The 13,419-nt window shown below is 53.0% G+C and overlaps 4 protein-coding genes across 4 annotated transcripts; 1 reads left to right on the top strand and 3 right to left on the bottom strand.

The window, feature by feature from the left end:
- Positions 1–1,020: 1,020 nt before the first annotated feature.
- Positions 1,021–2,407, bottom strand: LAE1_1 (Secondary metabolism regulator LAE1; the record flags this gene model as incomplete). Its single annotated transcript, XM_066130272.1, has 4 exons — positions 1,021–1,495; positions 1,565–1,763; positions 1,825–1,842; positions 1,912–2,407. 4 exons carry the CDS (start codon positions 2,405–2,407, stop codon positions 1,021–1,023), a joined length of 1,188 nt encoding a protein of 395 aa, XP_065986412.1.
- An 851-nt stretch (positions 2,408–3,258) lies between these two features.
- Positions 3,259–4,682, bottom strand: cctM (FAD-dependent monooxygenase cctM; the record flags this gene model as incomplete). The annotated part of the gene is made up of 4 exons (XM_014691925.1): positions 3,259–3,509; positions 3,580–3,858; positions 3,947–4,532; positions 4,596–4,682. 4 exons carry the CDS (start codon positions 4,680–4,682, stop codon positions 3,259–3,261), a joined length of 1,203 nt encoding a protein of 400 aa, XP_014547411.1.
- A 3,380-nt stretch (positions 4,683–8,062) lies between these two features.
- Positions 8,063–8,983, bottom strand: UBC6 (Ubiquitin-conjugating enzyme E2 6; the record flags this gene model as incomplete). Its single annotated transcript, XM_014691924.1, has 3 exons — positions 8,063–8,753; positions 8,813–8,892; positions 8,957–8,983. The coding sequence occupies 3 exons, from the start codon at positions 8,981–8,983 to the stop codon at positions 8,063–8,065; spliced, it is 798 nt and encodes a 265-aa protein (XP_014547410.1).
- Positions 8,984–9,463: 480 nt separating this feature from the next.
- On the top strand, positions 9,464–11,210 carry G6M90_00g040610 (uncharacterized protein; the record flags this gene model as incomplete). The annotated part of the gene is made up of 4 exons (XM_066130271.1): positions 9,464–9,496; positions 9,555–9,674; positions 9,728–9,914; positions 9,976–11,210. The coding sequence occupies 4 exons, from the start codon at positions 9,464–9,466 to the stop codon at positions 11,208–11,210; spliced, it is 1,575 nt and encodes a 524-aa protein (XP_065986182.1).
- Positions 11,211–13,419: the final 2,209 nt, after the last annotated feature.

The following is a 13,419-nucleotide window of genomic DNA, read 5'->3' as shown; positions in this document are numbered from 1 at the left end:
ACGCGTAGGTTCCGTCATGAGAGGATGCACCGAGTCGCATGCACCTCTCACCAGACGTCCCAGGGCGTGGTGTTGAGGGGAAGAGAGGATCGTGGTCCTGTGGGCGCCAGCAGAGGATTGGGGGAGGAAAAAAAGAATGGAGCTGGTCGTGGTCGCTGGCCACTGACAGCTGGCAGCTGGCCACTGCGTACTCCGTTCTTCAAGCACTTGAAACTTTGCAACCAGACATGGACTCTCGATGAACTCCGGGACCCTGCGGCCGTTCTCACTGGTCCAGGTCCCGCTCGTCAGCCTGTTGACCCTTTGCAGCATTTGAACATGGGGAGCAGTGGCGGCATGGACACCTACCTGGCTTGGTCGTAGAAGAATGCTGAACAAGCAAAAAAATATACCAGTCGGGGTCAAACAAGCCTCTCGGTTTTATGTACGCAATTCGTGGCCAGGCTCTCGTCCACAGTCTGGAATACTGTCTGGTGTGTTATAACCTGTTCATTTACGGCGCTTATAGCCGATCCCCGCAAATTGGAGGCCACAACAAACTGGGTGACAGCGACAAACTGCAACGCCAAACTGCAACATTGAACACGCCACAGGTGTAGCCAATCTGTGGCTGGAGCCAGTCCACCCACGCCACACCCTAGGCTACCCGAAAACAGACCGGAAGAATCCGCCTGCAGGCGCTCCCCGACCCTGCGCCTACGAAATATCAAATAACATTATTTTGCATCGGGACAAATATGCTCGTCAGGTACAAAAATTCACGGTTGCATCGCCATTTCAACTGCATCGGCTCTTATTCGTGCACCCAAGCAGTATCTTTACTGTACATATCCATGCACAATAGGTCTGAATCATTGCCCCCCGCTATATCCTGGGCTTTCTGTATCCCCAACAGCCTCCTGGTCATGTAAAATCATAAATTCATGAACTCGCTAGCACAAGAGCCGTTCCCAAAAATTGTATATACACCACACGATGCCGAAAGTTGAGTCTCAGGGGCGGGAGAGAGAGGGAGAAAGATTATACATCATGTTCCTCTCTCCTCGACGACCCTGGTTTTTGCGCGTACCAAAAGTAGTAGTTGAAATACCGATGAGTCGACGTGTCTTCCAAGCCTTTTCTCGCCAGGGCCACTCGAATCTCTGCATCTGCCTCCGATATTTGCAGAGCCTGGAACGGTCGGCCCGCTAGCGTTGGGATAAAGTCGAGTATCGCCATTTTCTGATAAAGCCCTATTGCTCTCATGATTTTCCCCTTTGCCCATGTTCCGATGGGAACTTTCATTACTCTGCAGTGTACGTTTTCAAATCCAGCTTCGCGGAGGTAGGGCTCGAGCTGTGCGGGTAGTGTTGTGCTCATGCCGAATTTCTTGTACGCGGCACCCGCGGTATCGTAGAGAGATTTTACGGGATCCTCGTCTGGCATTGTCCCGTCGTCGCATAGTGGTACGCCATGTAGCTCTTGTAGCTCAACCCACCCACCGGGGCGGAGACTCCTAGGGTGATTGTCAATAACAAAACCATGGCCAGCCTCAGGCAAAGTCAAACGGCACCAAATCACGTACTCGTAGGCATGGCCGAGGACGGTAGGAATGTCCTTTAGTATCATGACCATGAACCGGAAATGAGCTAGGTCAACATCTCTCTCTATCCAGTCCAAGGTGCAGTCGTCGACTAGAAAGGAAACATTGGCCGGAACCCATTCGGGTTGAATCGGCGTGAGGTCGATGCCACAGACATGCGCGCTCGGATACCTATCACCGACTAAGTGCGAAACTGTTAGCTAGGTAGACCTACTCAATAACCATGGACCACTGTTATGAACCTTCTATAGCCCAAATCCCTATCGTCATGTGGCGTCAGTGGAATGTTCTGAGCAAATGTTTTGCTTGGATGCGGAAAGGAAGCTAACCAGTTCCTGTGCCTATGTCTAGTATCTTTTGCGGGTGCGTCCCTACCGGTGAGAAAAACGGCTTCCCCTCGGTGAGCATCATCAACATGGCATGCTTCATATCCTCCCTGTTTTGCTCCAAGTCATCGTTGGGAATGGGATACCGGCCATCTCCAAATGTTTGGTACCGTCGCCCACGCTCGTACGCAAAGGAGGTGTAGATACTCGAGGCTAGACTTGCTGTCGTGTCGTCTCCCTGTAAACCGCTGTCCAGATCGAATTCGTCATCTGACTCGGTGGCGGGTTCAATCACCGGCGTTTGTGTCGCCCGAACCCCGGCAGAGGGCCCCGGGGATGATGATGATGATGCTTCTGCTGCTGCTTCTGCTGATGGTGGTGCTTCCTGAAGATCGATGGGCGCTTCGACTTTGGCGTCGTCGTCATCCACGGGTTTAGAGTCGGCCAAGTCGGTAAGCCCAACGCTCTTAGTCCGCTCGCGAGATCTTGAGAAGACCATCGCGGTAGCCGGCAGACAAGCGTGCTCGGCACGGATGACAATATGAATACAGATGATGGCGGTAATGGCGATGGTGACTGGCGATGGCCAAAGGAGTTCTTAAGATGGTGCGTTGACGAACTCGTGCTAATGTCTCAATGCCTGTTTCTTGACGCAAGAAATGCGACATAGACTGCTTGGCGGACCAGCGGAAAGCGGCTTGGGCGGGTATGAGTAGCAACTGAAGAGATGAATCCTGCCCTGCTTGCCTGGTCAAATTTGTCTCAAACGACCAGAAGGCAGAGGTGGCGCGTATAGTCACGATTCTGGCTTGCGCCGAACGGCCGCCCATGTATAGCCGTATCAGGGCCGCTAGGCCGCCGCCACCGGAGGGTGTTAGGCGAGCACTCTCAACTGAGACCTCTGGGGGGGGCGGATTGCGGCCGGGGAGCAGACAGAGGTGACCTGTCATTGCGTCGACTGATGAGCCATCATCTTAGCCAAAGCGGGGGCCTGGCGTTGGCCTTGTGTTACACTGGCTGCCCTACTCGACCGGAGGGTCACCTGTTACACACGATCGATTGTATTGTGGCCAATATTGCATTAAGGTTCACATTGACATCTCAACAATGGCAACTGGCCCCATCCGGGGAAGAAGCCTCAAGACCAGAAGCACCCCACTTGGATCAGTCAATCCTTCGATGCTGCCGTGTTTCCAGATCCACAGTCGCCCCAGTCCCTAGTCCACTCTCAGCTCACAATGCAAGCCGTGCCGTGTCAAAACTGGACATGATTGAAAAAAAAAAATCATACGGAGTAATTTTTAAATAAGCAATGTCGCGCCGCTCACACACGCTTTCGGAAGTCGTAAATCATGACTCGCTCTTGGCATGTCCCCGCGTTGCCATGAGCATCTTCTTGACCGTATCTAGGTCGAAGGATTTCCTGGCCTCTGCCAAGGATTCCTGAACCGCTCGTGCACCTCTCCGAATCATCTCATTGTCGTAGTTGGTCAGTACCTCTTCTCTGTGCACACTGCTGCTGCCCAACGTGTTCAGCCCAGTCAGGGCCTTGACATAGTTGTCGACATCTGTGATGGAGTGCTGAAACCCTTGGCCGCGATCTAAAGAAATGTTCAGTCAGTTCATCTCGTCTGCCACAGAGCCGCTTCCTGGGGGAGTTGTGAAACAAACAGATTAGCATTGGATGGGCTGCGTCGCCGGCAAGCGTCACCCGGCCTCCATGATTGTCCCAGGGCACGGGGCTCCAGTATTTCATCTCATCGATGAACACATTGCTGTTTTCCGGCGTCCAGTCAATGGCGGACTGGAACACGTCACGCAGCGGTGTCGTGTTCTCTCTGATGTAGGTGAGGGCATCGCTGCCCCTGAGATGCACTGCCTCGCCGTTCCATATCTTGGTCCAGAACGTCGTCCAACTGGACTCATCTACTGGATTTTCGACTGACATGACTGCAGGAAGGATAACGCTATTTGTTAGCCATCAATTATAATGCTGGCAACCCACTTCTCCGGCTTGAACGTGGACGAGTGAACGTACCGCCAACAGCCCCGACTGAGGTTGTTCCCATCATCAATGCGGCTACGGGATGAGCGCGCACAATGGCATCAGTCTTCTCGGCGTCTCCAAACTTTGTAATGCCAGTGGCAAATTGGAACCCGGAACCGTGAGGCCGGGAGGCGTCGGGGCCCAACAAAAACTCGCGTACTTTGGAAGAAGAGCCATCGGTTCCCAGCACATAGTCAGCATCAAAGACACTGCCATCTCCCAATTTGATGTGCACCCCGGTGTCTGACAGAGAAAGGTCTATCAAGGGGGCATCCCATCTAATGTCGACTCTCCGTGCAAGCAACCGGCGCAAGGCCTGCCGGCTGACTCGCCTGGCATTAGGCAGAGGGCTGCGAAAGAGCAAATCGCCGGTGACTCCGTTGTAACACGGGATGCTCTCTACTTCACTGTTGAAGTCCAGATACGGGTTGCAAACGGCGCTTTTCAAATCGGCAAGAATGTCCTTTGGCACCAACTTCTCGAAGATGGGCATGGCCCAGTGGACCAACATGGTCCAGTCCCGGTGCCTTGCATCGATGCTGACCTCTTGCTCGAAGACGACGGCACGGAAGCCATTCTGTGCGACTTGGGTAAGCAAAAGCTGAGATGGAAATGACCAGAACGGCACACTGCGTCTTACCTGCTGCAGCCCTTGTGCGGCGAGCAGACCCGTCAGCCCCGCTCCAATGATGGCAACAGTCTTCTTGGCCGAGGTAGAAACCGTCATGTCTATGGGGAAGTGAGAAGGTGTTTTGCCAGTCAAGAAGTCAAGAAGGATGAAGACCAACAACGTCCCATATGTATAACCAACAACCGGTCTGGAGGCCCAAGCGTGGTGTGTCTTGCCTCTAAGTAAGCAAAGAGTCCGGAGAGAGCAGAGCCCTTTGGCAAGGTCCGTTCGCCAACAGAGGCGGGGTCTGGGAAGTAATTATCTAGCCCTTGGCTTGACCATGGCCGACGGAGCAATATCTACGGAGCGACTTCGCGGGTCGGCCTGGTCCAGGGTGACCAGGCCAAACCCAAGGCACCGTGTGGATGGGGACCATCTGGAAAGCTATAATTTCAGATGCCATGTTGCAGTGTGCTAGTATTTCCATCAGCTCATGGCGCCACCGCGTGTGTCGGCAAGCACAGTCGGTGGGGTTCAGCGAACAGAAGAAGAAACCCCATGCGAATGCAACTTGACTTGACTTGATTCAGTAGCGGCTCTAGCAAGAGAGTTTAGCAGGGATTGCTGAGTAGCAAGTACTTGGGTAGGCAGTCAAGTGTCAAGTGTACCTAATAAAAGTATGTAACTCATGTGCTGGCGTTGATGACGCCTGGTTGCTGGCATCCATGTATGTATTAGTATCCGCGCAATCAACTGATACTTGATGTCTGGTCTGATGTGTCTTGTCGTCGGCAAAGGTGGACCGGCGTCGGGACAGCGCCTTCCTCGAACGAGGAAGTTTTGGCCCGCCTGACTGGTCGTCGACGTCTGCTGCTTATTGCTGTCTCGGATTAGGCCCCATTCAACCCGACGGACTGGTGCGGCCTGGTTCAACCGTCAGAATCATCTGCAAGCCGAGTGTGACAGCATAAGCAGCGACGGCAACGCGATAAGAAGCACCCCGGCGAACAAGCCAGACAAAGCAAACCGCGGGTCCGGTACGCGGCGTCGCAGGCCTTCCCGCTGCCACTGTCGAAAACATGTTGCGTCGACTCCGCATATGACGGCAAGACCACGCCCGCTCGACGCCGCTAGCTCGCACCCCCAAGTCATGCAAAGAGGATTCAATTGTTTCACCCAAGTCAGCGGGCGAGCAGTTAGCAGGTACAGAGTACGCAAACAAGGACCAGTTGACATTGTCAGTAACACTGAACTGACCAGACATGCACGACGGTGTGTCTTCAATGTTGCAGCCGGAACGCGAACCCAAAGTCCCAACCAGACTGGGTGAAGTGCCATGGCCCCCCGCTTCCCTCCTTCCCTCCTTCCTCCACTGTGCAGCTCCTAACTTGGGTACTCAAGTACCTAAGGTAGGAAGGTAGGTTCACGTGCATGCAAGCTTCAAATGTCACCCGCAATACTACTGGATACCGACCGCTACAAGGCCCACTGGCGCAGGGGTTCAAACCACGCCCGCGGTTCGAAGTTGCATTTGATTCAACTTTAGAACGTCTGGTTGGAATGGACTGCTCATCAGCAGTCGATCGTCAGCCGTCTGGCCGCGGATAGTGACCATGTACTTGCGCTGGATGAAATAGATGCACAGCCCGCCGTACGACCACGAATCAAAGTAACACCATACGGGCTCATTCTCCGTACATACAATCCAGCCAGCGGCATGATAACATCACGGGGGTTCGCTTACACGGTCCGTATAGCAGGGTTGGATATAAGAGCCGCGGCTTAACAAACTAGATGCTTGGCACATGTCCTTCGTCCTAGGGTTCTTGCAACTACGTACCAGCTTGGGCCCGGCCATGGGTGTTGTCAAGAGCTAGCCCTGCCCGCACATATGGCGTGCGTAAATTTACTGTGGTGAGCGACGAGCGTCTGGTTGACTATTGGTTCTCTTGCAGTCGTATATGCAGCTCTGCCCGGTGTATCCGGGATAACTCTGCCAAAAGTAAGTCCTTGTTCTGTTGTACTTGAGCAGTTACGTGGGATGTGTGATGGTTGCACATCTACCTAGGTAGGCGCTGATCTGCGGTATTTGATAGACGTGGTAGCAGCCATTCGTTCTTGTCTCGTCGCCAATTCCCGTCTGATACTCCGTACATACGCAGGGGAGGCCACTGCAGCATTGGCCGTTCTTAGTTACAACTGCGTTACGTCCGTCAAATCATTCCTTTATGCGCTGCCGTCATTTCAAAATGCAGTCCGCGGATACCATTCATTTGGCTCTTTCGATCTGCAATGGCCGAAGTGCTTGCTCCGTACCACACCAGCTAATCTGGGCTCGGCGACCAAAAAGAGAAAATTAGTCAAAATGAAAGACGGTGGTTATTATCGACCAGGTATCCATGGTAGATGGCGTTTTGGGACGGCGTCGTTGACTTCTTGGGTAAAAGCATACGTCTGCGGCTGATTGTGGCACGCCACACGCCTCGGCAATTGTTTCATCTACATGGCGAAATGCAGTATTCACATTTTAATCAGTCCACATTTGACGTTAGAATTAAACGCCTGGCCTCGATCGGTCACCAGTAGCAATCCGGGTGAGTAAGTGGCGAAAGGCAAATGTAAGACGCCGAGACTTGGAAGCAGCCGCTAGAGAGCAAGTTGATTGATAACTATTGATGGATATACACGCAGTTTCTCTCACCAAACAACCCGAGCCACGTCGATCCGTAGGTGCCAGTCCAATTTGTGTAAAAGTTGAAGAGCAGCCGAGGCTTGGCTGAACATGTCAAGATCAAGTCGCTCATTAGAGGCAACAGAAATTGTTATATCGCTGCCGCAGGCAGCTATTAATCACGGCAGGGTTATCCTGCCGCCACCGCAACGTCCAAGTCGTCGTCCAAGTCGTCGTCCAAGTTGATGCACAACCAGGCACTTGTATGCATAGTTCAGAGTTGCAATTCACAAGGGCGATGGGGACAGTCGATGAGTATAAAGTAATAATGCCTGACATGGATCTAGCTGCATGGCTGTCATTCAACTCACTCCGCTGCTGGCAGAAATATGTTTTGAGGCGTTGGGAATTGCCATTTCGCAGTGTGTTCTCTCGTCCAGGTATTCATCTACCGTATCGCGATACATGATCATGATGGTTCCCTCATGGCCAAATTAAACGAGGGTCATGGAGCCCAGCACATCATTTCTCAAAACGTCTAGACTCTCTTCATCCTAATACACCTATGTTGTCACTCTGCCACCCATTTCATACTATCAGAAGGAACATGATGACGCACGCATTCAGCCAAATCAATCCCAACGCTGCTAGTTTGTCTACTGATGCAAGACTGAATAGATTCTGTACAAAAAGAAATCGCTCACCTCGTAGCGCGAGTCCTTCGTATATGAAGCTCGCGGCCGCGCCAAACATCCAGCAACTACGGATGCATGACACGCATTAATCACGGCCCACGCGTTCCGCCTGTCAGCCACTTTCCCTCGCCCTACGCAATCCCTTCGCCGTTCACGAGCCTTGCAATAAGCACGTAAATAAAGATTGCCGCTCCCGCCACCAGCAGTTTGTTCCGATATATCCAACCGCGGCCAGCATCACGTTGCTGAACAACAGCATCCACTACAGCCTGTGCTTGGTGGCCGCTAGTCCCTGCAATCCCTAGCTGTGGCCCGCATGATGATCCGCCCTCGCCGTCCAACCGGTTTCCCGTTGTCGAGTCGACCTTATTCTTCCTCATCCACTCCCAGTTGTCCAGGTCGACCTCGGGCCATTCGGCACGGAACTTGGCGCCGCCGTCACCAGCCTTCACATTGCCCTTTAGAGCAGGATTTTTAGCATGCGATCCTCCGCCTGTAGAGTTCCACCATCGGGTCCGTGAGGAGAGGTATTTCTTTTCTGTTTGGGTTGTTGACACCGAACCAGTGGTCATCTCATCACTCGTCATGAATGACAGTAGACCGATAAGAATGGTCGAAACCTCCCACGCGGGGTTGAACGACTTTGGATGAAAGTCTGATATCGACAGGCACAGTCGAGTCGACGGTTGGAATCGTCCCGAAGGTGTGTGCATGCGGATGGCTGGCGGCGCAAACGGATAGTTGGGAGGGAAGATCAGAGTGCCCCAGTATTGGCCGCCGTGGTAAGGCGTGTCTTCGGGCCCGGTAATTATGTAGTGCCATCTGTAATCATCATCAGCGATATGTAAAGGTGTGGGAGTGTTTGTCTGCAAAAGGCATACTCCAAGATATTCGACTCGGAAGGGTGGGCTGTGATGTAAGGTGGCGGGTTCTCGGAAATAGTCTTGTATTCGCGGGTCAACTGTTGGAGGCGTTAGTATAGCCCAGTATACCGAGGCAACATTTCTCGTGAATATCTATCCTACCCGCTTATGTGCAGCTTTGCTTGCCATGAGTTCTGATGTTTCAGTGACGGTGTTATCTCGGGTCGAAAACGTCAGCCAAACACAAATAAGGGCAGAATGATCGCGTGCGTGCCGGCGGGCTGCGTCACACTACAAAGAGGTCAAGGGAGAGCGGCGGCAGGACGCAGTCAAAACGAAGAAGGGGTCGCTTTACAAAACAGAGAGAATGAATGTGAATCCAATGTCCTTGGTCGAATTTTAGATGAATGAAGAAGCAAGTTGGGCCAGGTCGCAATGTTGAAACAGCCCGAGACGGACTCAGCCGGGGGCGAAGTACCTCTCCAGCCACACAAGACCCACTTCACATACATGCGCCACCTTGGATTAAATTGTGGCGCTTAGCACGGTTCCCGATCCCTGCCGATACCCAAAGGGCAAACGTCTCGGAGCTTGAAGTTGCTCAAGCTTCGGTTTTGCGATGCTGCCATATTTTGGCTTTAGCTTGTCGTGCTGCCTCCAGTCTTTGCCATGGCGCCAAACGCGAGCACTGCCGCAGGGCAGGTGAGTAATACGACGACCCTTGCAATTGAACGATTACAAAAGCTTACAGTTAAAGCAGGCCAGTGGTCTGATCGACAAGCTCCAGTCGAGTACGGACGAGGTTCTCAATGCTGCCAAAACATCGCCCGAGTTCCGCAACGCCGAGCATGAGGCCAAGGAACGAAGAATTGCGCAAATGGTATGATGCGGCCGGAAGTGTGTGATAGAAAGCTGTTCTAACAGACTTTCCAGATGGCGGATCAGATGTCGATGCCCATGACCGTCAATGAGATCTCAGTCCATGGTGCCAAGAACATTCGGCGAGGCTTTCTGGGCCCAATCTTCTCCCCGTTGCTCCGCGATGGCTCTAGCGCGCCTTCTACTGTTGGCGATGTCATGGCCAAGCTTCAAATGGCGAGTTCAAAGCTCTCTGGGTTGCGTGAGTTGCCGGCGCATCGAGGCCATCGTACTGGACAAAATCATTTGCTAACAGCCCGTAGAGATTCTAAGAGAACCTCCAGAGATATACTTGTCACAGGCCAGCCAGGTCGACCCCTCTACGAGCCCAAGCGATGTCAACATATCCATTGGATTGAAAGAACTTCCCCTATTCAAACTCCAAACTGGTACCGATGTGGGTAATGGTGAAGGGTCGGCCTACGGATCTCTACTTTGGAGAAACATGTTTGGCGGAGCAGAAATGCTGACCTTGAATGCCAAAGCCGGAACACGGACAAGATCAGCCTACAGCGCCAACTTGAGTGCTCCAGTATTGAGTGATCCCGACAGGCGAATTTCGCTGGAAGGACTAGCATCGGCTGCGGAAAAGCCATGGGCGTCACATGAAGAGGTAGTGAAGGGGGCCTCTTTGCGCTTCTCCTGGCTTAATGCTGAAAGAGACACGCATTCAGTTGAATATTCCGGCGCATGGCGACAAATCACTGGCCTGGGGCAAGGTGCTAGCCCTACAGTTCGTCAGGATGCTGGCGATACGATAAAAAGCGCCATCAAACACACTTTCCATCGAGAAAGGCGTGACAATCCACAGCTCCCCCAATCCGGTTACATGCTACGGTCTGGGCTGGAACTTGCTGGTATCGGCCCCCTCGGCGGCGATGTCTCCTTCTCCAAGGGCGAGGTTGAAATGAGCGGTGCCATCCCCATCCCACTGCCCGGCGCTCAAGAGCGATCAGGTGCATCTGTCGGAGCAGGTTTCAGAATGGGCATGCTCTATCCTCTACCTCTGGGCTTCGACCTAGGCGGCAAGTCGGCACCTAGCCGTCTGAATGACCGCTTTCAGCTGGGCGGACCGACCGACGTTCGTGGATTCAAGCTCGGCGGCCTCGGGCCTCACGACGGTGTAGACGCAGTAGGAGGCGATCTGTTCGCTGCTGCAAGTGTAAATATGCTGCTGCCCCTTCCGTATAAAGGACCAGAATCTGGCCTCCGCTTCCAAATGTTCGCCAACGGCGGCCGGCTGGTCGCTCTGAAGAACAGGAGCAAGTCGACGGAGGCTGGATTGCAAGGACTGAGTGGCAGCGCCGTCCGCGATGGCATGCTCGGTGCCGTTGGGGATTTATTCAACGGCGCGCCCAGCATGGCTGCTGGTGTCGGCCTTGTGTATGCTCACCCTGTAGCCAGGTTTGAGCTCAACTTTAGTCTGCCTCTGATCCTTCGCCGGGGCGAGGTTGGAACTAAAGGCTTTCAGATGGGAGTTGGCATCAACTTCTTGTAATTATAGTCTCCTGTTGTGATAGAGAACAAAGTTTTCTTTTGTAAAGATGGACATTTAGCGCATTTGCCTCGTCAACCCTGACATTTGTCGTCTCTACTTGCCCGCGTACCCTTCGACTTTTTTTTGTAGACACGTCTGTGAAATTTTGCAGAATTGCCATGACTCTTTGTTATTTATCACGGAATATTCACTCAGAACCAGTGCAAGGTTTCTCAACCCGTCCTGGCCTCGGTTCATGCACACATTTCAGTTCAGTGGGATACCCTCCTCAAGAAGGGAAAACCGCAACTGTATACATCCAAGAGTGGCTCGAGAACCACGTCAGGGAAGTTGAAATGGGCATACGTTAGTACGTATTGTCTCGGCCTAGTACATTCAGTGTTGCTAAACTGCCCGCATTCCAACCCGGTGACTCCAGCTCATCACGTAGACTTCAGCGGTACCGTCGACATCTCCGATGTACTTCTAGCTACCTTCTATCAGGGGAACGACATGAATTGAAAGGAGGGGCGCATAGGCAGGGAAAACATCTGCAGGTCGGATGCACCACCCCATCGTCGCAGTATACAGCAAGAGGTCACATATAGTCGACCCCTTTGGAGCCACTCAACGCCACCGGGTGCCCGAATACTTGTGCGAGATGCGTCACCGGCGACTGGCACACACAAGCAACCGCCCGGGATGCGTCAGACATTGCACCTCTACCCGAGCCCAGATACCAGACCTAGGATTGATGAGCAGACTCCAGTCCGGCTGGGCTGATGACGGCTGGCCAAACTGGTTTCTGTGATGCGCCTCTGACTTGGTGCTTCGTGTTGCCTGGGCCGCATGTGATCTGCCACTTGATGATGACGTTGGACTATTCAGGCTGCACTTTTGCGCTTCATCGCCCACGCACTCTCGGGTCCGACGACGTGTCCGTGGCTGACCCCGAAAAGACCATCGGATAACTACCTCTATTCTATCATCTATTGTCGCGCGCTTAGGGCGGAGTGGGCTTGCGGACTTTTGGCGGCACGAGCAGATTATATTAACAACTGCTCCAAGGGTTGTGAAAGGGTCGTCCTCGCTAGTCAAGCAAGGGAGGACCTAGTTCGGAAATAGGAGAACGGGGCACTACACATGCTTTTCTTGATCATTTGGTGATGGCAAGATCAGCCTTGCCCTGCCGGCCACTAATTTCATACAGTGTTGTTGCTCAAGTCCTGCAATGTGTTTCATTGCGAGGAATAAGACGGCTGGAAATGAGATTAGACAATATATCGCCGCAGGACGTCACGTACCCCCGGGGCGTTGAATTCATTCCTTTTTTCGGACACCCCTTTGACAGCCAGCGAGGCCAAGGAAGCACGAATTCGCCATTGATATTAGCAGATGGCTGCCATCCGGCTTATTGCAACCCGCAAAGCTTACAGCGCGCAACAATGCGATATATAAACGTTGGAAAGGGCGCATGCCATGTGTCGTGTGAGACTTTGGCCCTGACATAAATAGCACAGCAAGGGTGGTAACACACTATGCAAGACACATCGATCCTGCACGTGTTTTACAAGACAGGAAGAGAATTATGTAGCATGATAGGCAGCTGGGTCGTGAGCGAGATGGCTGGCCCTGACGCGATCTGATAATGCACACCGCCTGGACACAATGAAGAAATTCACTCCATGGGTTCCCAGCAGTTTGGCGAATGCTGGTAACCGAAAGCATCAGAAACCAACATCTTAAAGCCGCAGTACCTGAGACAGGATTCATCGAGGACTGGTTGGGCCCACTCTGACGACGATTTCGCTTTGTTTCACACACCCTCTCTGGGAGATGCCATAAAAGAATTCCCGGCCAGAGTGCCCACAGCTGACACAGGGCGAAGCTGGCCGTGGAATCCGCGTGGCTCTAGAAACATTGACCAGGCTCATCGTGGGCTGGCGGTGTGGGGGCGGATTGTCGGGTTGCTCCAAGACCCCGAACTTTAAAATGCTCTTGACAGACGTAATTCGGATCCGGGTCCGTCCGGGCAGATGATGGTGCTGAGAATGATGGTGTTGGCCTCAGTACATACGTACTCGTTGGCAACCAAGTGTCGTCCACTTGGTCGCTGACGGGTAGCTGCCCTTGATTGCAACCACGGCTGATCCGAGACGAGTTGGGATGAGAGGAGAAGGACGAATGTAGATAGTACCCAAGTTGTGCAGGCTGTGGCCTTTTGACTCTG

The sequence above is a fragment of the Metarhizium brunneum genome, chromosome 2 (assembly GCF_013426205.1).
Source record: "Metarhizium brunneum chromosome 2, complete sequence".
Classification (NCBI taxonomy): domain Eukaryota; kingdom Fungi; phylum Ascomycota; class Sordariomycetes; order Hypocreales; family Clavicipitaceae; genus Metarhizium; species Metarhizium brunneum.
The sequence above is the reverse complement of the archived record's forward strand: the minus strand, read 5'-3'. Positions and strand labels throughout refer to the sequence as shown.